Below are 23,770 nucleotides of genomic sequence, written 5' to 3'. Positions count from 1 at the left end.
GATTATGTTTAGTTGAATAAAATGACAAATTGTTTCTAAAATCAACATCTGGAAACTTTACTCAGTTCTCTACGGTAACCCCACTCAATTCGGTTGTAATTTCCTTAATTCAAACTAATACAACTTATATAGGCCTATACATTGGAATTGTCAATTACACTCTACATAAGTGCACTAAGCGGGGCTTTGAGTGAGACTGAAAAATTAGCTCTGGTGAATTGTAAATTGTTATGGCAAGGTTTATGTTTCGTTTAAGGTGGTTCTTAGAAAGTTTACTTGCTAATCGCTAAAACGTACGAACTCAGAAAATTAGTCAAATTTTAGCTCGCTTTAGAGTTTTCAGCGTACTGCTAAGAGTAGTAAAACCGCGATTTACCGCGTCCCCTGAAGACTAAACTAAACATTTATTGTTGGCAGTCGTAAAAATACTTAAACAGCTGTTTCTTCAGAATTGAACAGGGAGCACCGTTGTTCCTCCTTAACAGAGTTCAGGCAGCCGTGAGCAGGGAGTGGAATGGAGAGGGTCATGGAGATTGGTGGGTGGGGATAACCCTTTTGGAAAAAAAAATATTAAAAAATCACGTGTTTGTAGATCAAAGGAGATCCGCTTTGTAGAGCGAGCGAGCGAGCGAGGGGGGAGAGAGAGAGAGAGAGAGAGAGAGAGCGCGAGCAAGCAAGCAAGCAAGCCAGCTAACAGACTGGCAAGCAAGCAGACAGGCAAGCAATGCGATTGTCAAGGCTGCAATGGTGAAATAAGCACGCGTCGTCAAGGACAGAGTTTTTGTTGCACAACTCAGAGAACACCGTGCTCCGAGAACATATATTTTTTTTGCGTCTTTCTCTCTCTCAGATTCGATTTCTGAATTTATCAACTTCGGGAAAACCTTTGGAAATTATGTTTCGAGCGGCGCTGATCCAACCGGCAAGATGATGATTTTACCAAGGAGAGGGTTACGTTGTGTAGCTGAATCGGTGGTCCTGGTGCTTTTCTTGGTCTCCTCACATTTTGGAACCGTTTTAGCGAAGGATACCGCCTTCGTGGAAGTTGTGCTATTTGAGTCAAGTCCAAATGGTGATTACACTACTTACACGACAGGTTTGCAAGGACGATTCTCCAAAGCTGGAGCCACAATCAGCGCGGAGGGGGAGATCGTTCAAGTATGTAAAACTCTTTTTACTAGAATTTTGGGAATGGGGTTAGTTGTGGAAGCGTCGCATGCGGTAATTTTATTTTCCTCTCTGTACTTTTGTCGCCCCTCAGAACTTTTTGAAGGGGGCGGTGTGGGTTTTGGAGGGGGGTTGCACTCACTACGTGAGGATGGTACTAGCTCACTATGCGGTCACAAGATGGCCCCTGTCTAGTAAACCTAAGTACTCAGTTAAGCATGCGAGTTCACATACAGAGTTATTTTGATGCTAAACATAAGTAAATACAAACACAGACTTTCAGTCTAACATCAACTAACATCAGTTCCAGAGAGAGCTTTTGAAACACGTTGCGTGTGTTTTAACTTTATTTTGAAGATGTAATTTTTTAAGGGGATACAAACTTTTCAAAAGGAATATCGTTTTGAATCGATTTTGTTCGGTATGCTTTTAAATGTATGTTTTGGGGTAGCCAGCGACATTTCGCATAAAAAGTACCGAAAGGAGTTCAAAGCTACTTTACCGCAACTCAGTGACAACACCTAACTTAACTAATGGCCTGAACTGTTTACTTAAACTTTATTTTGTTTGGCATGTCTTGACGGGCATGGCGAGGTCCAAGTGAACCACAAATTTAGGTTATTAGCTTGTTGGGTTATTATCTAAAATTTGGTCATTCAGTAGCTTGCGTCGCGGGTTTAGGGACTGTATTTCCCCCATGTGGTAACTTTGATCTGTAATGCAATATGTTCTCGTATACCCACTATCACGGCTCGTTTGAAGCAGCAATGAATATTGTACCTTCCGCAGAGTTTAAGCTACTGGCGGTAAAACGTTGCAAATAAACTTTTGTAACAAACCCACGTTGTTATGTTAACAAATATGGCTTCGCCCACTTGTTGCTTTTGCAATGTTCCTAACACGTTTTTTTTAGTCGGGTGAACTGAACAGTGTCGAATTGTGCATTCCCGTAACTCTACAGGGAGTGTCCAAAGCTTTTTTAAAGCAAGATCTTCAAAGGCTTTGAAAGCTATCCAGATTCATTTGGCTCGCATGGACATAATGTCTGCTACACCCTCCACTCTTGCACCAATCGTAGTACGTGAAGACGAGGAGCGCGGTCTGGAAACAGTCGAGTATGTTTGAAAGCCGTGCCAAGAGGAGTAATGCTTCTCTGAAGTATATTCCGCTGGATAAGTGTCGAAATATTTACTGACAGGAGAGAATGCGTGCGCCGCATGAAGCTATGAAGTCAGAAATACTTAAGTACTGTTCGTCGTCTGAGCAACCGAAAAAAGCCCGCTCAAGTGTCTAGAGTTGAAGGATGCATTGATTTTCCCCACTGATCAAAGTTACCATTGAGTGGGTGCACCCTCCCCCTCTCTCACGTCCACGTTTTACACGACATTTGGAAAGTAACGGCCTCCTCTCTCTTTCTCTGTCTCTCTGATGCAAACCTAGAAGTGTGTTTTTAAAAAAGTGTCCCTCGGAATTACATCACTGCAATGTGTTCCCCCCTCCCCTGTTAGCAGCATGGTTGTAAACACTGATTTCAACTCATAATCTGCGTTTGCAGACTAGCAAGACGTTAAGATATTTCGCTACGATTTTAACAAGGGGTTTTAAATCTATAACCATTTGAGCCCGTCTGATATGTTTTGAAGTGGCGGCTCAGGTTTCCACTTGAAGTCTGTGTTTGTGTGGGTGTTAAGTTTAATTTGACAATGTAAAGGACCTTCAGTTCACATTTTACTGCAGTCACAAACTCTATAAGCTCGTTTAACTCTTCAGCCCTCTCTGTGTGTGTTTCAAGCGAAGAAATTGTGTGTGCGCGCGCGCGCGCGTGCTTTGTTGCTTGCATGAATTTGTGCTCTTCTGTATGAAGTTCTGTATTTCATAGAAGTGAGAATGACATCTGTTTGGGCTATACTTCTTTCACTAGTTTAATGCAGATAACCAGAGGTCTACATTAGAAAAACAGAATATTCAAATACAAGAGAATGACTTCCTGTGTCTGTTTATTTGAGGACATCCCAACACCCACCACCAATACCAGTGTATATTGTATGCAAGTCATTCCAAATGTATCTTTGATTATGTCTTCTATGTTGAGTTGTGGATAACTGGGAGAAGATTCCTTGTGATGAAGCTGTCTTGACCCGAGTGATGGAGTTTTTGGGGTTGGACCTGTGTGTTGTGTATATGTGGTTTATTACGACGTAAATGAACTTCAGATGGTAATCAAATCCTTGTTGAGAAAGGCGGAGCTGTGCCGTGATGGTTTTGGCCGCGACAGTCGAGATCTCAGGCGTGATGATTTTGCAAGTGAGAAGAATGATGAGTTGTAACGATGACGGTGTTTTTAAAATTTCAAAGAGCCAAACAATGATGTCAAAGATCTTTTTTTTTTTGGTCTTCTTTTTGGATGTGATCTTTGAACAACTTCATGGAAGTAATTTGGTGTTTGAACAAACTTCTTAAACAATCATAATGGAACAACCAATGGCGTTCTATATATATACACGCACACACAAAAAAAAACAGGGCAGATGTTGTCTTTTCCTCATTTGCTTCCCAAAGTCCTCTCTGCCCCTTCTCCCTAAGCTTTTGTTGAAAGGTTTTCCGGTTTGGGGAAGAAGATGAGTTTCTGTGACCCCTCCCCCCTTTTTTTTTCTGGGGGGGGGGGGGGGGGCGTTTCCCCATGGGACTGGCTTCAAACCACTTGACGCATTGGGCAGCTTTTTGCTTTCCTGGTTCAGGCTTTTCTCTCTGCCCTCTGTGGAATCGGCTCTCGGTTTGGCACGCCGAAGGTCTTCAGAGCGGCGACGGTTTGGAACTCCAAAGCAGCGGGAATGTGACCGGGTTGTTTAGTCTGCCCGCGATGTCGTGCTGAGACGTCTCCCGATAAGTAGGAGTTTGGGTAAGAGGGCATGGAAAGGTTTTTGGAGGAGAGCAAGAGAAAGAGAGAGAGAGAGAGAGAGAGAAAGCACCACCACTCCCTGCTCCTAGTCCCGATCCCTCTCTTACCCCTGAAGCGCAAAAGTAAGCCCGGAGCGCCAAGCCAAAGCAAATAAATTAGCTCAATTTGCTACCCACGCTGCCTTAAAGGAAAGCAAAGTGACTTGGCTAATACGCAAAACCAGTGTTCTCTTTGGCCCAAAACCTCTCAGCAGAACCCCCCCCCCCCCCCCCCCCCCCCCCCGAACCTCCCCAAGCCATACCCGCAGCCCCTCCACCTCACCCTCCCTCGCCTGCAGTTTTGCCTCGTAACAGCTAAGTAATCAATGTCTCTTTAAATAATTCCATTCATGACTGAAATTGTGGTTGTTTGTTGGAAGGGGCTGCCTGCTGGCGGTTTCTGAATTGAACATAGGCCTTTTTTTCTGAACGTACCGTCATCTGGCGTTTAAAAAGGAAGCCAAATAGGTGTCACGTTGGGGCTTTTGAATGAGGGTTATTAGGCCAATTTGTCTTTGTTGGTTTCCTTTTTTTTTTTTTTTTTTTTAAACACCATGCTATTTATTCATTTTAACATTCAGGATATTGGTTTCACTTTGTGCTATTCATGTGGGATTTGATGAGGCGTAATAGGTGAGGTATTTCTGCTCTGGCCGTAAAGTCGCGCTCTTCAGCCAGTCAGATATAAGTAGTTTGTGAATGTCGCACCTACTGATGGAAGACCCAAGCCCTTACTTATCAGTGGTCCCAGTAAGACTAAGAATGCTGCACCAGGATCAGTTTCCCCGCCTTGGTCAACATAACTCCGTCTATTGGGATTATGAAAGACCAAAACTGATCCCAGATCAGCATTCTAAATCTGATAAGTTGAACACAAATCAACTGCAGACATGGAACGTGATTTGTAACCCCCCCCCCCCACATACCAGTGCCAAGTGCAATTGAAATAACTGAAACTGGGAAACTGGACGCCATGTAGGGCTGTTACAGATTTTAAGCGCGATACGACTTTTCTGTCCTCCTACACCGTCAGCCGCTATCCTGCATGGTGGAGTTCAGTGATGCGTCATGTGTTGTCTAAATCGCTTAAATAAACAAAGGCAACATTTTGGTGGGTCTGCGGACGGTGTTAGTGCGGGCGCAGACGTGGAAGCCTTCACGTTCACTCAACAGGAACGTGGAAGATGTGGGTTTGCTGGCACCTTTGTCAGCTTTATATACCTGTGACAGGTGACTTATGACATCTGACTCCTCCCCCCACCACCACCAACAAAAAAAAAGAAAGGAAGAAAGAAAAACTGAACCGAAATGTGTCAGTCGACGGCTGTTATTCTGAAGTGTAGAAGTCGTTGTCGACCGTGAAAGCAGGGGGCATGATGATTCTTTCGAGATATTAACATATTCTCGGTGATGGGTTTTTTTTTTTGTTTTTTTTTTTGGGGTGAGATTTGTCCTCACCTGTACAGCGTTAGTTTGTTGGTTTCTAGAGAGTTTCAAAGGTGGAAGAAGTCGTCTCCAGCTCCGCGGTTGCTTTCTTTTCTGTGGGGTATTGTAAGTGTGTCATTTCCGTAGGAAGCAGACACGGCGCTGCCACATCTGACTTTGATTTCTGCTCTTCGTGCTCTCGGGGGCCGAGAGAAGCGCAGCTGGAGACGTGGCACTGGAGTGACCACATGTAGGGTAACTCGCCCCGCGAAACGGCTTCCATCAGTCCCCCCCATTTAAAAGACCTGCAAGGATACGGACTCCTGTCAAAACAGGTCACCGTTTTAAAAACGCAAGAAAAAAAAAACGCATCGGTAAACTAACCAACGAACCAGAACCGACGTGAATTCTCGTAACACGCTGGCCTGGAATTCTGTGATCGGACTTTCAAGCGAAGGTTCAGTCTTGGTCCAGTAAGACATCCTTAACGAAGATCTTCCTCTGCCGATCCAAATTAGATGAAGTCTGGAGTTCATACTCAACGGGACACCAGTCTAGGGTGTTTAAGGACAGTTTGCTTGCTTGCCATGTTGGGAGGGAAAGGGGGGTTTAAGCCCCAACCAGGAGATGTGAAAAAAGGCAGATCCTGGTGCTATATTTGGTTCCTAATGAGAGTGTTAGTTGTGTTGTAGGGGAACTGAGACATTCTCGCCGCAGACTGGAAAAAAAGAAAAACCCTTAAGACTTCATTATGGGACCATGCTAGACAGGAGGTACCAAAAAAATAAAACCCCTGCCACTCCCTGTTTTGGGTAACAGTGGCAATACTCAACTGTGTGTATAAAAGGTTAAAAAGCACTGCTACTTTTTTCCATTTATTGGTTTTGTTCACCACAGCTGTATTTTAGGCACTATCTGTTCAAACCGCCGACCTCTGTGCCTTTCATATCCCAGCCAAAGTAATTTGAGGTTACGTGTCTCCTCTGTGGGAAGAAAACAAGGTTCAGACATTTTTTTGCCTCCTGCTTTCTTCTCTCCCCACTGTCTGCTCCTGTGACGCACACAAACTATGCCACTCTACGACCCCCCCCCCTCCCTTTTTTCATTCATTTATTTATTTATTTATTTATTTATTTATTTATTTATTTATTTATATACTTTTCTCTCTCCCCTTCTCTTTTCGGGATGTTCCTCATCTGGAGGGTAAACAGGCAGCAGTTTTTGAAACTAAGAGAGGTCTCTAGATACACCTCTCAGTATTCACTAGAGATGAAATCCTTCGAGGAGTTTTTTTTTTTTTTTTTTTTTTTGCAAAGTCAGAAGTGAAGTTGCTGTTCGGTAGCGTGGGTTTAGTGATCCCGGCGAGCTGCGTTTGTGATGAAAGACTCTGGCGGCGAAGCGTCTGGACCACTCGTCCTGCTGGTTGCTATCAGTGTGTGAGATACTATAGCGTGTTACGACTTGTTTATATATTGTAAAACTCTATCAAAGTTAGAGTTATGTGCGCTGTCTTAGTCACTGATATTTGAATCCGATGCAAGACTAGAGATTGTTTGGGGGGGCGGGGGGGGGGGGTCGGTTGTAAAAAGGAAAAAAAAGAAAGAAGGAGAAGCCACACGCACTGAACACACGAGTGTGCTGGACAGTTCACAACCACACCGCTGAATTTCTGTCTGTTTCTGTCTCCGCACTTCTTTTTAAAACGTCTTTTTTTTTCTTTCTTTCTTTCTTTTGTTTTTTTTTTTTTTTGGAGGGGTTGGAGCGGTAAAAAGACAGTTGTAGTATTTTTTTTATTGACTGTAACCCATGGTTTTTGAAGACTCAGCCATGAAAAGTGTGTGTGTGTGTGTGCGTGTGTGGGTGTGTGTGTGTTCAAGTTCAAAAGAGATCAGATATCTGCTATCAGAGGGTGGTGCCTTGGATTCAAAAAGAAAAAAAAAAAAAGAGATAATTCTGAGATGATGTGGAGATACTGACCTGGGAGAGAGCTGGCAGGAGTGATGTACAGTATATATGTTGTCATTGTATTGGCATTTCTGTATTGGCACAATAACGCTTCCATGGTAACGGCCCAAACATGTTACCGCATCGGAATGCCGTAGCAATGCGTGCACGGCATAGATCAGAGATGAGAACATTTTTCCGATTTTTCCCAGTATGGTACCGCGGCAATGCGTTTGCCAAAAGGTTTGCAAACAGAAATATTTCAAATGTGCTAGAATAAGTCTAAGGATGTTACATATTACACATCATTTGCATATTCTGAATTGCATCAGCATGGTTCAGCCGTTGGACGATTGGCCGTCTCAGATAAAGGCCTTCTGTTCTCTGATCAGCGTTCCTCACTGGACCGGCTTGTGGTTGTGAACTGTGATGCCTCAATGTTTTGTTTTTTTTTCTTTTTTTTTTACTCCTGCCAGAAAATATAGGCGACTGCCAATGATTCCAAAAAAAATCTCTCTGGATGTAGAAATGACGATTATTAATTTTTTTTTTTATCTTATATAGAATACATTTCTGATACTCTTTGAACTTGCTCACGCAAAAGATTCTGCTGCTTTTCTGGTATCTGGCATTTAATTTGCCCGTTGTCATAGCGATGCATCAATTTTTTTGGGGGGGTGGGTGGGTGAAATCAGCTCTTAAGTTCATTCAGACTCAAACATGTCTCAAACGCATGAAAGACATTTCACCCCTGTTTCTGTTTGCTTTGCCTCTGTGGGTTGAATGTGAGTTTAATCAAGTCTAATAACCCTTCTTATTGTCACAGTTTTTAAACAACCATCAACTGCTTTAAATGAATTAGTGCTTTGAAGACACCACACCCCCCCCCCCCCCCCCCCCCCCCCCCCCCCCCCCCCTTTTTGCTGCTGCAGCTTCGGGCTGGGGGGGGTTAAAGAAAAAGGTTTGCAGCAGTGAGACTGATGGAATGACAAAGGCCAGGCTGCACACTGAGGCTGTGGCATGCTTTGTTGCTTTGTTGTTCAGCCTGGAATGTGCTGACTAATATTGGACGTCCAAAAAGCTCTCTCTCCCTCTCTCTCTCTCTCTCTCTCTCTCTCTCTCTCTCTCCCTCTCTCCTTCTTGCTCTCTCTTTCCCTTACTCACTCTCGCTCTCAGTACTGTAGATCCAGAGCTACCTTTCTGGAAGCTACGTGCAGTTGCGCTGTCTTTCTCTTCCCTGTCTTCTTTACCTTCGTCTTCTGTCGGGTGCCTGCTCTGCCCTGGTCTGCTTGTTCTCTTTGCAACTGGATTTGCGTTTATATCGGTGTGTGTATGTGTGTGTGTGTGTGTTTACGTGCGTGTGCGTGTGTGCGCGCGCGTCCAAGCCCGTTAACCTTGTGCTGTTCTCAATGAGATCGACAGAGCTGTTATCACAGGGCCGAGCTGCTCGCCGGGTACAAGAACACAGGGGTCAAAGTATCCTCCAGTGAGTGTGTACGGTGTGACGCTATTACGTAAGGTCCAATGACAGGTCTACGTGTAGGATACAGAGGCGTTCAGCACCCGCGTTGACGTAGCAAAATCCCAGGAACTCGTAAACCGTTCTGCAGCGTGTGTTTTTGTCAATATGCATTTCCCTCACATGGTCTGATTTGTGATTTACTATCTACATGGGTGTGTGTGTGTGTGTGTGAGAGAGAGAGAGTCCACATGTGATCACTGAATAGCTTTTGTGTTTTTGGTTGTCCTTCATGGTCTTATTGAAGTTGTTGTGGGGTTTTTGTTTTTTTTTTTTTTTCTTCCTCCCCGATGCTCTTCTCGTTGCCTTTGTGTATCAACGAGTTTCCCTTCCAAAGGCGTTCACGTCTGTCCATCATGCAAGGCCGCTGGATATGTTATCTTGGCCAAATTGACTGTACCTTATTCTCTTTAAATCTGTCCGGCCCCTTCCTGGAGCCACGGTGCGTGTGACAGCTGGTTGATTGGTTTACCTGCTTTGTCTTTCTCTGAATGGACTCCAGGAGATAGATCACTCTGTAGGGTCTTCCAGGCGATGATCAGATCCGACCAGAAGACCCTCTCATTTTGTACCCCACGCTGCCCCCCCCCCCCCCCCTTCCCCGATGTTCCAAGAGCGATTCATCTCGTCCCCCTAATACACCTTGGTATCTGGTGTGGTTCTGCCTGCAGCTTTAATGAGGTGGGCTTGTTTTCAGACACAATGGGAGCAGGGACATGATGGATTAGACGTTCTGGCTGAAACAGCAATACTTTTTCTGTCTCGATTTTCTGCATCTAATTTTCTGTTGGTCCACTGCTGGTCTTCTGTGTGTGTGTGTGTGTGTGTGTGTGTGTTTCAGATGAATCACTTCACGGTTCCTTGGCTCTCCAAGGGCCTTGTCTTGGGATGCATGTCCCAGATCTGTGGAGTGGATTGGATGAAAATGGTCTTGTTTCTCCTGTGCTAACCTAGAAATTTCACACACACAATCTTTTTGGAGAGAGACACAACAACAGCCTGCAGGTTATTGGGTTGTGAGAAGTTGTTGCTTCATGTTGTCCAAGATTATCTTCTTGCTTTTGCTCACAATGACTTTGATCCAGTTACCAAAAATAAAAAAATAAATAAAAAAAAAAGAGAGAGGGAGCAAGAGTGTTAGGAAAACAGTGGGCTGAAATTTAATGTGTCATTAATTAGGCAGATACAGCATGATATTCAGTGGTGAGAAATGGCCTTTTTTAGGCACAGGCTAACCTTCAGCTAACTGAAAGGTGTTTGCGTATGCTTATGGTTCATCCTGAGAAGCCCGGCCTGTAACCAGGGGATTTTTCCTTTTCAGTATGAAAGTAAAAGTAATTCTGCAGTTAGGCTACCTCATCAGGGTTAAGAACCTGTAGCACATTGTATGCACAGCGATGTCACCACGCAAGCATTTTTTTGCATGCAATAATAACACGGAATGACGTTTCCACGGCAGAGAAACAACCGGTATGTAGTCTGTGAGCGTCTCTCTTTCTGTCGGGGACAGGCTTCTGAGCCTAAGGGTTTTTTTCAGTTGGATGGTAGTCTGACAGTGCAGTGAGAGGTTAGGGCTCCAGTTTGCGGTGGTGCGCGCGGAGTGGCCTGCGAGGAAGCAGTTTTGGGTTGGGGCAATCTGTGCAGGGCAGGGACTGCAGTGGGAGGAGAGGTTTGGTGGAATCTCGCCGCGGGTGGAAACGGCACAAACGCGCCGCCCCAGACGATAGGATCGGCAGCGCTGGGAGGCCTTGGGCGCGTTTCGGGAGATCAAAGGCTCGGCGCGGGGCGAGGCCAAAATGCTCACTGAGTAACGCCTGGCCTGATTAAAAAAAAAAAAAAGAAAAAAAGAAAAGAAAACTGTGCCGCGTAGCTGCGGATGATGTAATCACAGCCCCGTGGGCAGATCCACTCCTGTTCAAATAAAAGGTGTAGGTGTTCTCTGCTCTCAGATGGGGAGAGGAGAGAAGAAAAGAAAAAGAAAAAGAAAAAAAAAAACATTCGGTCTGTTTTTCTGGCCTCTTTCTTTCATAGGCAGTCCTCTTAATCCTTTTGCCCTCCTTAATGGTGAGGTTACTCTCACAATTTCTCATTAGAAGGTGAATTCGTTTTTTTTGTTTTGTTTTGTTTTGGTTTTGGCATGATCTCTGTAGAAAGGTTAATCCACAAGGTGTTTCTGTTGCATGCAACAGGTGGAATGTGGTTGACTCTGCTGTTTTCTGAGGCTTATAAAAGGGACTGGTATTTAGACTGTCTGTTGTCTGCTTCAGTGAATGGTGGCAGGTACTTTCAAAACACACACACACCTTGTGATCATTCATTGACAGCTCTTGTGTCTGCACACACACACACACACACACACACACACACAGGGAAGCGTCTGACTGGATTGTCTGTGTGTGCGATAACGCATCGGAGACTTGGCAGGACAAATTGGCAGTTGCAGCCTGCTGATTGAAGTCTTAATCATGATCATGAGATGCATTCTAGAATTCAAGGCTGGTTCTAGAGCGGAGAATGTTTGGTTTGAAATCAAAGCCGTGGTAAGACTCTTTATTCCTGGATGGAAGGTGTGAAGTGAAGCAGAATAACCCTGGTGTGAGGTGAAGAACTAAAGGAGAGATTCAGGAATACTTATCATAGCGTATTAAATCAACAGCATCGTCTGTAATAGCTCCACATATCGGTTAAACAAGAACAAAATGTACTGTGCTTTAGATTATATGCTAACATAGTAAATAAATGTTGCGTGATGTAAAATGATTGTTATTTATGGCTGAGCAAAAGATGAAAACGTTTCTTATCACCTTGCATTGCATTGTTTAGAGCCTTGAACCAGTGTATCTGTGTGTTTCAGATTGGATACAGAAACGTGTGATTCCACTTCATTTCCACTTTCAGACAGTAGCATTTTGGTCTCTCTTAGCCTACCACTGACCTTTTTTTGTTTTGCTTTGTTTTCCCCAAGCTCATTTGAAAGAGACAAGAATCTTGATCTGGGTTTGGGATGAGTAAGGCAGCTTGACCAGTTTAAGCGAAATTGCTAAGCAGGAGATGATTCGAGCGCTCCAAGTGACCGTGGTTTTCACATCAGTGTCCACAGGAATCTCGTTAAAGGCTAATTGTCGCCCCCGAGGTGACACCCATCCCACAAGAATTCCGCTCTAAACGTTCCCAGAGCGTCGGCTTCAGATTCAGCTGCCTGAATTCCAGGCTTATCTCGCCAGCTCCTGGACCTGGAGCTTAGCAGCGGCTCACATCCATGCCTGTTTGTTTGTTTGTTTGTTTGCTTTTTGTATTACGTGAGTGAGATTTTTGTTTAGGCAAATGACTGGTTTTGAAGCTTTCGTGTGCGTTTTTTTTTTTGGTTTGTTTGTTTTTATTGATTTGTTTATTGGTTATTTATATGTTTATCGGGCTTGAGTTTTCGTCAGATCGTCTAAAGCGCGCTTTGCAGGTGATCTTTAAAGAAGACCAAGCTTTCGTGACGCTGTTCTCCCTCAGTCCTCGAGCGAAAACATAAACACAGGCTAAGAAATGAATTAAAGTTACGAGCGCACTACCCACAATTGCAAGTCCGCGTTCCGGAATGTTCCGACCGCCTTTTTTGCATGACAAACCATTTGGAAATTTAGCCGCGCGGAATAAGATAATGCCGCACAGTCTTGTACGCCGCTGTCCTGAATCTCTCTATCTCTCTCTCTCTCTGTCTGTCTCTCTCTGTCTCTCTGTGTCTCTCTCCCCCCCCCCCTTCCTTTACTCTTTTCAGCATTGATTCCTCTTCTACAGTGTGGTTTGCTGAATGGCAATGTCATGTTGAATACCTGTGTTTAGCCTCCTGATAAGGGTGAAGGTACTGGTCTTGTCAGAACACACTCCATCACAGAGTGCCCTCCCGGGATTCAGCCAGCCGTGGACAGGGGAACGAGAAAGGCCGCGCACACACCAACCCCGCAGTCTTCGAAGACGATTACACACCCTCCAAGCTCTGCGTGTAATAAATTGCTAGCAATGCTAACAGGAGATGAAAACGGGTCATCTTGCGTCAGGTTAATGGATCGCAGATGAATCTGAAGGAGAATTAAATATGTTTATGGGTCAAGTTACTGAGTAGGTGTTTATGTTCACTGTACACAAACTGGCACTTGAGTCCATGAGCATGAATTAGGCAAATAATTGGGTCGAAAGGCACTCGAAGGTGCCCTGATTGCTTTGGATATCTCCGGTTTGTTGATGTAATCATTTCCTCAAGGTTATGAAAACCCTGCCTTGTACTTCCTCTCAGTGTCTCTGTCTTCTGTGTATGCATTTAACCAGCCAACAGCTTAAGTTGGCACGATGCGTAAGTTTCCTCTCTCCCTCTCTCTCCCTCTCCGCCTCTCTCTCTCTCTCTCTCTCTCCCTCTCCCTCTCCGCCTCTCTCTCTCTCTCATTCTCCAGTCTGTGAAAATAACGCTTTTAAAGTTCTGTCTCTTTCCCTTGGAGGACCTGGGATGAATGTTTACTTGTTGTTTTGAAGTTTGAAGGATGTCTGATGTGGACCACACATGGCTTGTCGATGTTTGCGGCGATAATTATGAGAGGAACAAGTCTGACAAACGAGACCTGAATTCCTTGGCAACAACAACAACAACACGTCTCACGTCTTGGTCCAGGCATTTTGCTGAAAGAGATGTTTACCCAGCTTGAGGTCTAGTTCCTGCCATCCAAGTAAACAGGCCCAATTTACTAACTTCACCAAATGCTTACTCATTAGATCTCATCTTCTTTAGGGACCTGCCAACCTGGTGTTGTCTTACTGGACTATTTGTAGTTAGTCAAGCACACGGGCATTGGGTTTTTAAAAGACTATTGCCGGTTTTCAAGGAAGCTTTAATTTGTTTAAGTTGTTTTGCTGAATCTCTGGTTCTTTGGACGGGAACTGTGGTCTGCACACTGTGTGATTCGTGCATGTCATCACTGAAAATTGTTCTCATTGGCTTTGACCATCATCATCATCATCATCATCATCATGATGTCGAGCTGCCAACCTCTTTCATCTTGTGTCAGTGCTTTTTGGTGGGAGGCCGACAACCTCCAGTTATCAAAAGCTTTTGGCTCTGGAACATTTCCGATGATCTTTCGTCACCATGAACCTCTTTCGTATTGTGACCTCTGACACGTGCCACTGAAAGTGGTTAATGCTTCAAAAAAAATATTTGCAAGAATGAATGAATTCAGAAAGCGTTTCGGCAACTTTTCAACTGTCGTCAGCAGCACGGCGACTGGCTATGTTTACGACTGGGAAGTGCAGGTCTGAGGACATATAGAAAGGAAATATAGGAAATATATAAATATAATTAGCATTTCTGGAATCTTCCACAGCAGTTTGATGAATGAACTGAATGGTTTGCCCCAGTTTTAACTGTGAAAGCTAGTTTGTGAGGTTCTCCTTGTGAGGAACACTCCCCTGATGTTCTGGTTGCGGGGGCCACCGAGGGTCACAGTGACTTGACCTCTAAAGGTTAAAGGTCAAGTCTGCAGAGCTCACATGCTAACAGTTCTTGAAACTGTAGCTGCCCCCAGAGCTTTGGTCTAGGACCTGCTTTCTTCACCCCAACTCTAAATTTAGAAATTAAGTGGTTGAGTGCAGCACTGATCCAGGATCAGCGCTGAGGTGGTACCTCCTGTGTGTACTCACTCATGCTTGTGTTCAAACCGCTTCAGTTCTTTGTCCTGTGAAATCTCATAATGTGACTAGTCTTTCGTTACCTCTTTAAAATAAATCAAGTTTTGTTTTCACCCCTAAAGATGAACCGAGTTTGAGTGTAATGTTAAAGTTGTCATGGCAACGTGGACCGTGTTTCATGCAGGGCCGGTGTATCGGTTAGTGTCCTCATGTGCTATCCGTGTAAAAGGACTCTGACAGTCTAAAAGCAGACATATCCAGGAGATCACATGGATGCAGCAGTGACACCTGTCTCCTCCTCTCTCTCGCTCTGCTTAAATCACCCTAATACACATGGCCTCTGTTTTTATGTGGAGTAATTGACAATCTGGTTTTATCCTTCTTCTTCTTTTTTTTAATGCAGCAACTTGTTTTTCTTTTCTGTTTTGTTTTGAGGCGTTGAATAATTGTGTGCTGAGTTGCAGTGTGCGGTTGGTTGTGTCTTGGGAGCGTGACTGTTCATGGTTTACTCGGGTGATGTAAGTTTCTAAATGAAACACACACACACACAAACACACACACACACACACACACACACACAACACGCACACAGAGTCAGCGAATCAGTGTAAGTGCCCCTCAGAGGATGATGTTTTTCCTGATCTGAGAGCTAACCCATGTTATAACTCAGTTTTATTTCTGCTTAACAGTTAGATCTTAGAGAGGCCTCTAAACAGCTCGAAAGTCCTCACGATTTCACCAATAACTCCGAAAAAACTAATTCTATACCCCCCTCCCCCGGCCTGTTTTATGTTTCCACCTCTCAGTATCCTACTGCTCAGTATCTCTCTCTCTCTCTCTCTCTCTCTCTCTCCCTCGCTCTCATATTGGCCACAGTGTGTTTCTCATCACAGATTGCATTTTCTCTTATCTGCTCTTGTTTTATCGGTGCACGGCACACATACCCACAAGAGGGTTGAGGGGAGCGGGAGGGGCGGGCGTGAGGGAGGGTAACTGATGCTATCTGCAGCTGGAGAATCTGCCACTGGAGTTCATAGAACATCAAAAGGTGCTCCGTCCGGCCAGGGTACACACAGGATGAACCCGGGGGGGTGGGAATGGCATGTCCTCCCAACAAGATGCTCAGATAAACCCAGATGGACACGTTCTCAGTCAGAAGAAAACCCGTGAAGAAGATTCTTTAATCTTTGACCCCTGGTTTTTCTTCCCCCCACTAAGAAAACCCCAATGTTTTTCGTCTAAAACCCTCTCCACCTGCGACAAGACCCGAAACGAAGTAAGAACAAGAACAAAGAACATCTTCATCGCCCTACTTCATTGGAAGGTAGGATAAAAAGAAAGAGAGAGAGAGAGAGAACCTCAGTGCACCCGAAAAGAGAAAAAAGAAAGGAAAAAAAAAAAGAAAGGAAAAAAAAGAGGCTAAAGCGATATCGGCGTTGAGTATCGGGATGCCAGGCATGCCTGGGATGGCTGGTGTACACTTTGCTCATTGTCTTTTTTTGCTTGGATGAATGGCGGGCTCTGTTGCGGCGATGACAGAAGAGATGAGGTGAGAGCTCTCTGAAGGTGGACGTGGAGGCTGCCTCCATACGGAGCCCAGCTAAAGACGGGAGAGAGATGCTGGTTCGCACAATGGAAGCTCTGTTCCACGGGAGCACCTTCTCCATTTATTTATTTATTTAATTTTATTTATTTATTTATTTTTGAGTCAAAATAGGCATCACGTAAAGCAATAGCGCCTGTAATGGTCAACAGAACCTTCCCGTCAGGGTTTTGCGATTCTGATTCTGAATTCCGTGAAGGTCTGAACAAGACTCGTGTGTTTCTTTTAAGAAAATGTGAATTCTGATGGTATCTGTTTGAGGAAAAATAGAAACATGTTTATAGAGAAGTAATGAGGTCATCTCTAACCTCCAGGTCTTCTGTTTTTGCAAACACAACACAACTAATCAAATCAAGGTCCTTCTTTCTGTAGATGCTGAAGCAACTATGTTTGCTTATATTTGAGTAGGAACTGGAGGTGTAAAACAAATGAACGCACCCTTTTCAGGGTGAATCCAGCTCCATCCAGCTTTCAAATGTCACTCTGTCAACCCTGAATTGAGAGAGAAAGCTTTTTTTTTTTTTTTGTCTTTTTTTCCTTCCCATGTGGTGCATGGGAAGGAAAGGTTGCTTACGAACTGCAGTTCTCACTTTTAACCTTGTTTGAGCTTTAATGTTTTCCCTCTGCTGCATCTCACCGAGTGAAGAGAGAGAAGGGGAGGGAGGGAGAGAGAGAGAAAGAGAGAGCGAGAGAGAGAGAGAAAAAACAGCTCCAGGGAACGCATCAGTCGGCAGCACGGTTCAGCAGCTTGAGATGAGATCTTTGGAGACGGTTCTCCGGGGACCGAGCTCCGTATTTCCAACCGAGTTGCTGTGTTCACCTCGCAAAAGTGCGAAAACAAATCTGAAGAGATGGAGCCTGTATGGGTCTTTCCGTAACGTCATCCCATGGGCTCCCGGGTTTTTCCACGAATGCCCGTCAGAGGAAGCGTTATCGAAAAGAACCGGAGAAGAACGGGATTCTTCCCAACCCGTGTTCCGCTATGCTAAAAGCCCTCGCTCACACACTCGCTCACTCACCCAGTGGGGTTTTAATGGTAGTGTGGTCTCACTCTACTGGTACAGTGAAATATTAATGACGTGAAGATACAACACAGAGAGAGGAGCTGAAGGAAAAGTACTCACGCAATGGTGGGACTTTTATTGTTTTTTTCTCTCCAGCGTCACTGCTGGTGCTGGATAGTGTCCCGTGTATTAACACCCTCTGGTCAGTGTTGTCTCAGCTCTTCTTCCTCAGATTTGCTGGCAGCTAAAATGGACGGATCATGAAGCCCATGTAGATTTTCTGTTCGCATTTGTTTGAGGATGCTTAAGGTTGACGTGAAATGAGTGCTTCGTCTGAAAGGCGTTAATTTTGGGGGGGCTGTTTATTTTTCTTTGATTTTTTTCTTCTAAACACCTCATCGCAGACTTAAGCCCAGTACGCTGTTTTGTGTACTCATCCACAACTGTCACCATCCTTAAAGGTGCCCTGTTTTTGTCCCCCCCCCCTCGTCGGTATTGAAGTCAGCCTCCTCTGTGCACCGTTGTAATGTCCAATGTCTATTCCGAGGTGAAGTAAAGAAGAGAGAGAAAAAGGACGATGAGACAACGAGAAAATAACGATGATGATGATGATGATGATGACTCTCAATGCAGCTGGATGCCTTGAAGTTAGCAGTGGGTCTTAAGTGAAGTTAGTAGCAGGTCTTAAGTGAAGTTAGCAGCGGGTCTTAAGTGAAGTTAGTAGCAGGTCTTAAGTGAAGTTAGCAGCGGGTCTTAAGTGAAGTTAGCAGCGGGTCTTAAGTCAAGTTAGCAGCGGGTCTTAAGTGAAGTTAGTAGCAGGTCTTAAGTGAAGTTAGCAGTGGGTCTTAAGCGAAGTTAGTAGCGGGTCTTAAGCGAAGTTAGCAGTGGGTCTTAAGTGAAGTTAGCAGTGGGTCTTAAGTGAAGTTAGCAGTGGGTCTTAAGTGAAGTTAGTAGCGGGTCTTAAGTGAAGTTAGCAGCGGGTCTTAAGTGAAGTTAGTAGCGGGTCTTAAGTGAAGTTAGCAGGGGGTCTTAAGTGAAGTTAGTAGCGGGTCTTAAGTGAAGTTAGCAGCGGGTCTTAAGTGAAGTTAGTAGCGGGTCTTAAGTGAAGTTAGCAGCGGGTCTTAAGTGAAGTTAGCAGCGGGTCTTAAGTGAAGTTAGTAGCGGGTCTTAAGTGAAGTTAGCAGTGGGTCTTAAGTGAAGTTAGTAGCTGGTCTTAAGTGAAGTTAGCAGTGGGTCTTAAGTGAAGTTAGCAGCGGGTCTTAAGTGAAGTTAGCAGTGGGTCTTAAGTGAAGTTAGTAGCTGGTCTTAAGTGAAGTTAGCAGCGGGTCTTAAGTGCTTAGTCAAGCAGGGACCACTGGGCACAGAGCGTAACGACATACGGTATCTCGTAAACGAGAGAGCTTTGGAAGAGCTGGGCGGCGGCTGCGGAAAAGGACGCGGTGATAGACATGAGTGGTGTTTGATATCATTAAGGCAGCGGCAGCAGCAGCAGAGAGCGGATTCACTCCTCCCACAATGCTGCTGGTAGAAACCTCTGGGTGGTCATTATTTCTCGCTCTGCCAAAAGTTTCGGCAAATTAACTTTGCACTGGGCTACTTTCTTTTTTTTTTTTTTTTTTAAGCCTCCTCTTAGAGTTAGCGTCCAAATCTGTCCCCTCGGAAAGAAGAATAAAAGTTTAAAAAAATAAAAAATCAGAGCCTGGTTTTTCTCTCATCTCCATCCAAATGCCCAAGAGGTTATTGCACACTAAGTGGTTCCTTGTTTGAAATGAAAAACAAATCAAATCAGGAGAATTTATTACTGTCAGGAGCCAGGAACCTAGTCAGCTTTTAACTGTTTTCCCCATCAGAATCTTACACAAGACCATTAAGAGTTTTGTTTTTGTTTTTGTTGTTTGAACACCTTCTAGACTATTTTCCACCAACTGTGAAAGTAGAGCAAGATTCTAAGTCTTGTCTGCAAACCATGCAAACCAACCTTGCCTGTGGAATACTTTTTTTTTTTCTTTTTCTTTCTTTCTCTCTCTCTCTCTCTCTCTCTCCCTTTTTTTTTTGAATTTGCTTTTACCTTTTACAAAGAAACCCTTGCTGTGTCTGAGGGTGGTGCAAGCTGTGTGTGTGTGTGTGTGTGTGTGTGTGTGTGTGTGTGTTTGTGTGTGAGAGAGAGAGTGAGAATGTGTCAAGGACTAACTCTGTGTGTGCGTATGAGGGGCCGACTCTCTTTGAATGTGTGTGTACGTGTGTGTGCATGTGCATGTGTGTGACCTTTCTGTCTCTTGTTCTCTTGTGCGAGCGTGTGTGTGTGTGTGTGTGTGTGTTGATTGATGTTTAACTCTTCCAGGGCCTTTGGTATACCACTTGCCCTGACTTTTCCGTGTTCTGTTTGCACTGCCTGCCCTTACCTTTGACTCTGCGGTCTGGAAGCTGGACAATACTGCATTTGTACGGCCGACTCACGGTGTCGCTAAACAAACCTTGGGCAGGAATTTGCGGGAGTGACTGTGCCCTCACTTACTTAAGCCACCCCCTCCCCACACAAAAAACGGTCCTGTAAACGCAATCATGATCAAAAGAACAAATGTCCTTTTGACATAGTTCTGTATGATAATGGAGTAATTTCCAAGCCAACTGAAGTTCACATCTCTCTCTCTCTCACTCTCTCTCTCTCTCGTCAACTATTTATTTGCTTCCTTTGGCAACTGGGGAAACTTCACACAGCACTGAAGGTTGTTTGTGTGTGTGTGTGTGTGTGTGTGTGTGTGTGCGCGCTGGGCAGACCAATCAGCTGGCTGTGCTTGTTTACTACAGCGTGTTTTGCCGTTATTAATGTTTACTCTCATAACCATAATATGTTGTCCAGTATCTTTGTGGGCTGCGTTTGTACACGGATGAAAAATTCCCTTCGTTCCACCTCTTCACTTCACGTGTGTGTGTGTGTGTGTGTGTGTGTGTGTGTGTGTGTGTGTGTGTGTGTGTGTGTGTGTGTGTGGATGGACTGAGGGAGGAAAAAAAAAAAAGGATAGTTGAGTTGAATCTCAGGTCACAGATTTAGACTTCCCATCTGTACCCCTGGGTAGTAAAATCCCTCTGCGTGGAAGGGAATGGGTTTCGTGCATTACTTTGAGTCTGACGTCGAATCTTCCTCTCCAGACACAGAACTCTGTGAAATGTTTGGTCGAATCTGGTTGTCCCTTTCTTTTCTGTTAAAATTGACTTTGACATTGTAGCATGTGAGGTGGAGAAGTGACTTCCATATTTCACCTGTTGAAAGGCACCTGCTTAGCAAACTTTTTTTTTTTCTTTCTTAAATAAATGCAACGTTACCCCCCTCACCCTCCCCCATCCCCAAGCCCATCGAGGCACCTTAACTGTCTTTTATCTCTGAGTGACGGAGCTGATCACTGTTAGGCCCCGCCTCCTCTCCTCCCTCTCTCCCTCCTTTTCGTGCCGCGCTTATCCACAATACCTCCTCTCCTCTCGGCCGACCTCCAAGAACAGTGTTTGTTTGATTCCTAGTCCACCCCCCCCCCCCACCTCACCCCACCCAGTTCACCCCACCCACCTTAATGGTCTGTTAGTGAGTGAGTGAGTGAGTGAGTGAGTGAGTGAACGAGTGAACATAAAGGAGAAGTATGAATTTGTCCTACAGCTCGCTCGTTTAAAGCTAGTTGAGGAACGCTGCGTAGGTTTTGGATATTTTTAATTCTAGTCTTTTTTTTTTTCTTCTTTTTTTTTTTATAAATCACATTGACACCACTTTGCTTTGGGAATAAGTTGATCCTTCATCTCTGTTTACCCATCCTTCTCTCTCTCTCTCTCTCTCTCTCTCTCTCTCTCTGTCTGTCAGAGTAACAGCACGAGGGCTTCTTTTACTCATGGTCAGCTGCTTTTTTTGGGTTGTTTCTTTTAACCCTCTCCATGGTTCTCTCTCTCCCTCCCTCTCTCTCTCTCCTTCCCTCTCTCCCTCTCTCTCTCTCTCTCTCCCCCTCATTGTCCACTTGCTGGCCCTCCCTCCCTCCCCTCCATCCCTCGCAGTGAGAGCACACCTCAGCAGGGTCTGGCCCAGCGGCTGGCCGCTTGATGTGGACATTGTTGCCTCGGCGACTCCCTCTCTCCCCGGCAACAGGCTCCTTTGTACCCCTTACCCCTCGCTGTTTGCCTTGAACGTCCCTCTGTAGCACCAGTGTTGTCAAAGATGAGACTCTTGGATTGGGCGGAGGGGCGATTACTTCTTTTTTTCCTTTCTTTTCTTTTCTTCTTTTCCTCCGAGAGGTCTCCCCCTCCCCCTTTCGTTTTCTTTCTTTCTTTCTTTTTTTTTTGTTGAACATTTGATCGTCTCATGGAGGGCTGTCGCCGTCCCGGGGACTTTTGATATGGTCGCTTTTGCCGCTGTCCGTGCCTTCCGGCGTTATACGAAAAAAAAAACCTCCGCTCCTCTGGTCATTGTGGTGTTTTGTTTTGGTTTTTTTTTTGTCCTCCGATGCTTCGGTCAAAGAGGCCCTTAGCTGTCGTTCCCTGTGCCTTATCACGTTTTTGTTTTGATTTTGTTTTTATTCACCGCTCTTTGGTCGACACTATGATCTGTAAGGATTTCCACATCTACTCCCTGTCTTGCTTGCGTCTCTGCCACGGACAGCAGGTCAGCGGGTGAAACGCGCTGTATATGATAGCTGACAGTGTTATTCTCCTGCTTTCCGAACACCGCTCATATGCTTTGTAAAATTAGCTACCACTCAGCAGTCGCCCCTCTAACCTCAGGCCCTGAGCAGCAGGAGAGTGTGTCTGAATTCCAAGACTTGTCTAATTAAAAAAAAAAAAAAAAAAAAAGAAAAGAAAGAACGAAAAAAGGAAAAAACCCCAAAAAACGTGTAACTGAATTCTTGCGTCCGCTGGAAAGGCTGGTCTCTGACTCTGGCCCGGGTTTGATTCGGACGGTTGGCTACGCTGTGGAAGGCGTAGGAGGCAGCCTGGATCAGCGGTCCGAGATCAAAGACGTGCGGATTCTGCTAGAATGTCCAGTGTCCAGCTTCCCTCCACTCCGTTATGAAACCGGCCGTTTGAACAGCTGCTACAAGGAGAAGAGAGAGCGCATGTGTGTGTGTGTGTGTGTGTTTCCTAAATGGGACTGACGCTTGCTCTCTTTACTGGGTGAAAGTGTCTAGAGTCAGACCCTCCAAGTATGAATATAATACTGATTTAGCTGGGTTATTTTCGTTGTTGTCGTTGTTGTTGTTGTTTGTGTGTGTAGGGTGTAAGGAGTTTGTAGAGGTGAGCAAAGCAGGACCACACATCTTGGGGAGGGGGAGTGGGGGGTGGAGGTGTTCTTCACTCTTTTAGAGCATTAGAAATTGATTTTTTTTTTTTTTTTTTCGGACAGCGTGGGTTTCTTTGGCTGTTTTATGAACAGCAGAGTTAAATGAGCTGCGGAGGAATGTCAGGCTGCTGTAGTTTGTCTGTGATGAGACGCACAGGCTGCTGCTCGCCAAGCAAAGCCGCTCTGAGTCTCAGTTTAGGTCAACCTCTGGTCTCGCAAAAGCACAGACCTCAGAGTCCACGAAGCAGAAAAAAGCTGATGTAATGGGTTTAAGAAAACCTCCAAGGGGGAGTCAGACCTCCCCAACCCCCCCCCCTCGCTCTCTCTCCCTCTCCCTTTCTCTCTCTCTCACTTGCTCTCATTCCCTACCTCTTTGGTTACCCCGAATATCCATCCGTTCATCCATTCTGCAAGCTAATAGGGATGGCTTAAAATTTTCATGAAAGATGGAGACTTTAAGAAAATCTCTCATCCTCGAGAAAAACACGCAACCTTAAATAAATAAATAAATAAAAACAATTGAAGGAATATAGCTTAAGGGGGGAAAAAAAAGGAAGTTTGTGACTCAGTGTTTTAGAGCTGTTTGGTGAAGGGGGGATATGATAAGAGGACAGAGGAGGGGCAGAGAGAGAGGGAGAGAGAGAGTAAAGGGGGTAAATGAGCGAGAGAGAGAGAGAGAGAAGAGAAAAGAAATCTCAGCTTTGGCACTCACACGCGGGGCTCCTCTGTGTGGTGCAGAAGTACAAAAGAAATCCGTAACGCCTCCAGATTCCTTATAGTCAAGTATCAAAGGCATGCTTTTCTTTAGAACAAGAGACTTCTGGGTAAGATGGGGCGCGGGAGCCAGTGAACCCACTACAGGCTCGATTAGGCTGTGTGAGCTAATCTCTCTCAGATTCTCTTTCTCTCTCTCTCTCTCTCTGCCCTCCCATCCCCCTGCATTCAGTGCCCCCTCTTCTCTCTCTCTCTCTCTCTCTCTCTCTCTCTCTCTCTCTTCCCTCTCTCTCTCTCTCTCTCTCTCTCTTCCCCCCTCTCTCTCTCTCTTCTCTTCTCTCTCTCTCTCTCTCTCTCTCTCTCTTCCCTCTCTCTCTCTCTCTCTCTCTTCCCTCGCTCTCTCTCTCTCTCTCTCTCTCTCCCTCTCTCTCTCCCTCTCTCTCTCTCTCTCGCTCTCTCTCTCGAGAGGGACGGATGGA

At 45.0% G+C, this 23,770-nt stretch overlaps 1 protein-coding gene across 2 annotated transcripts in view; it reads left to right on the top strand.

The window, feature by feature from the left end:
* The first annotated feature begins 733 nt into the window (after positions 1-733).
* The window catches only part of znrf3 (zinc and ring finger 3), a 63,539-nt gene continuing 40,502 nt past the window's right edge, over positions 734-23,770 (top strand). For both annotated transcript variants that reach the window (XM_030791476.1, XM_030791475.1), the window contains exon 1: positions 734-1,158. In XM_030791476.1, the coding sequence (XP_030647336.1) occupies positions 928-1,158 (231 nt within the window). In that variant the 5' untranslated portion in view covers positions 734-927. The remainder of the gene's footprint in view (positions 1,159-23,770) is intronic.

Source organism: Chanos chanos, chromosome 14 (genome assembly GCF_902362185.1).
Source record: "Chanos chanos chromosome 14, fChaCha1.1, whole genome shotgun sequence".
In the NCBI taxonomy this organism is placed as follows: Eukaryota; Metazoa; Chordata; class Actinopteri; order Gonorynchiformes; family Chanidae; genus Chanos; species Chanos chanos.
This window is presented reverse-complemented; position numbering and strand designations above follow the sequence as displayed.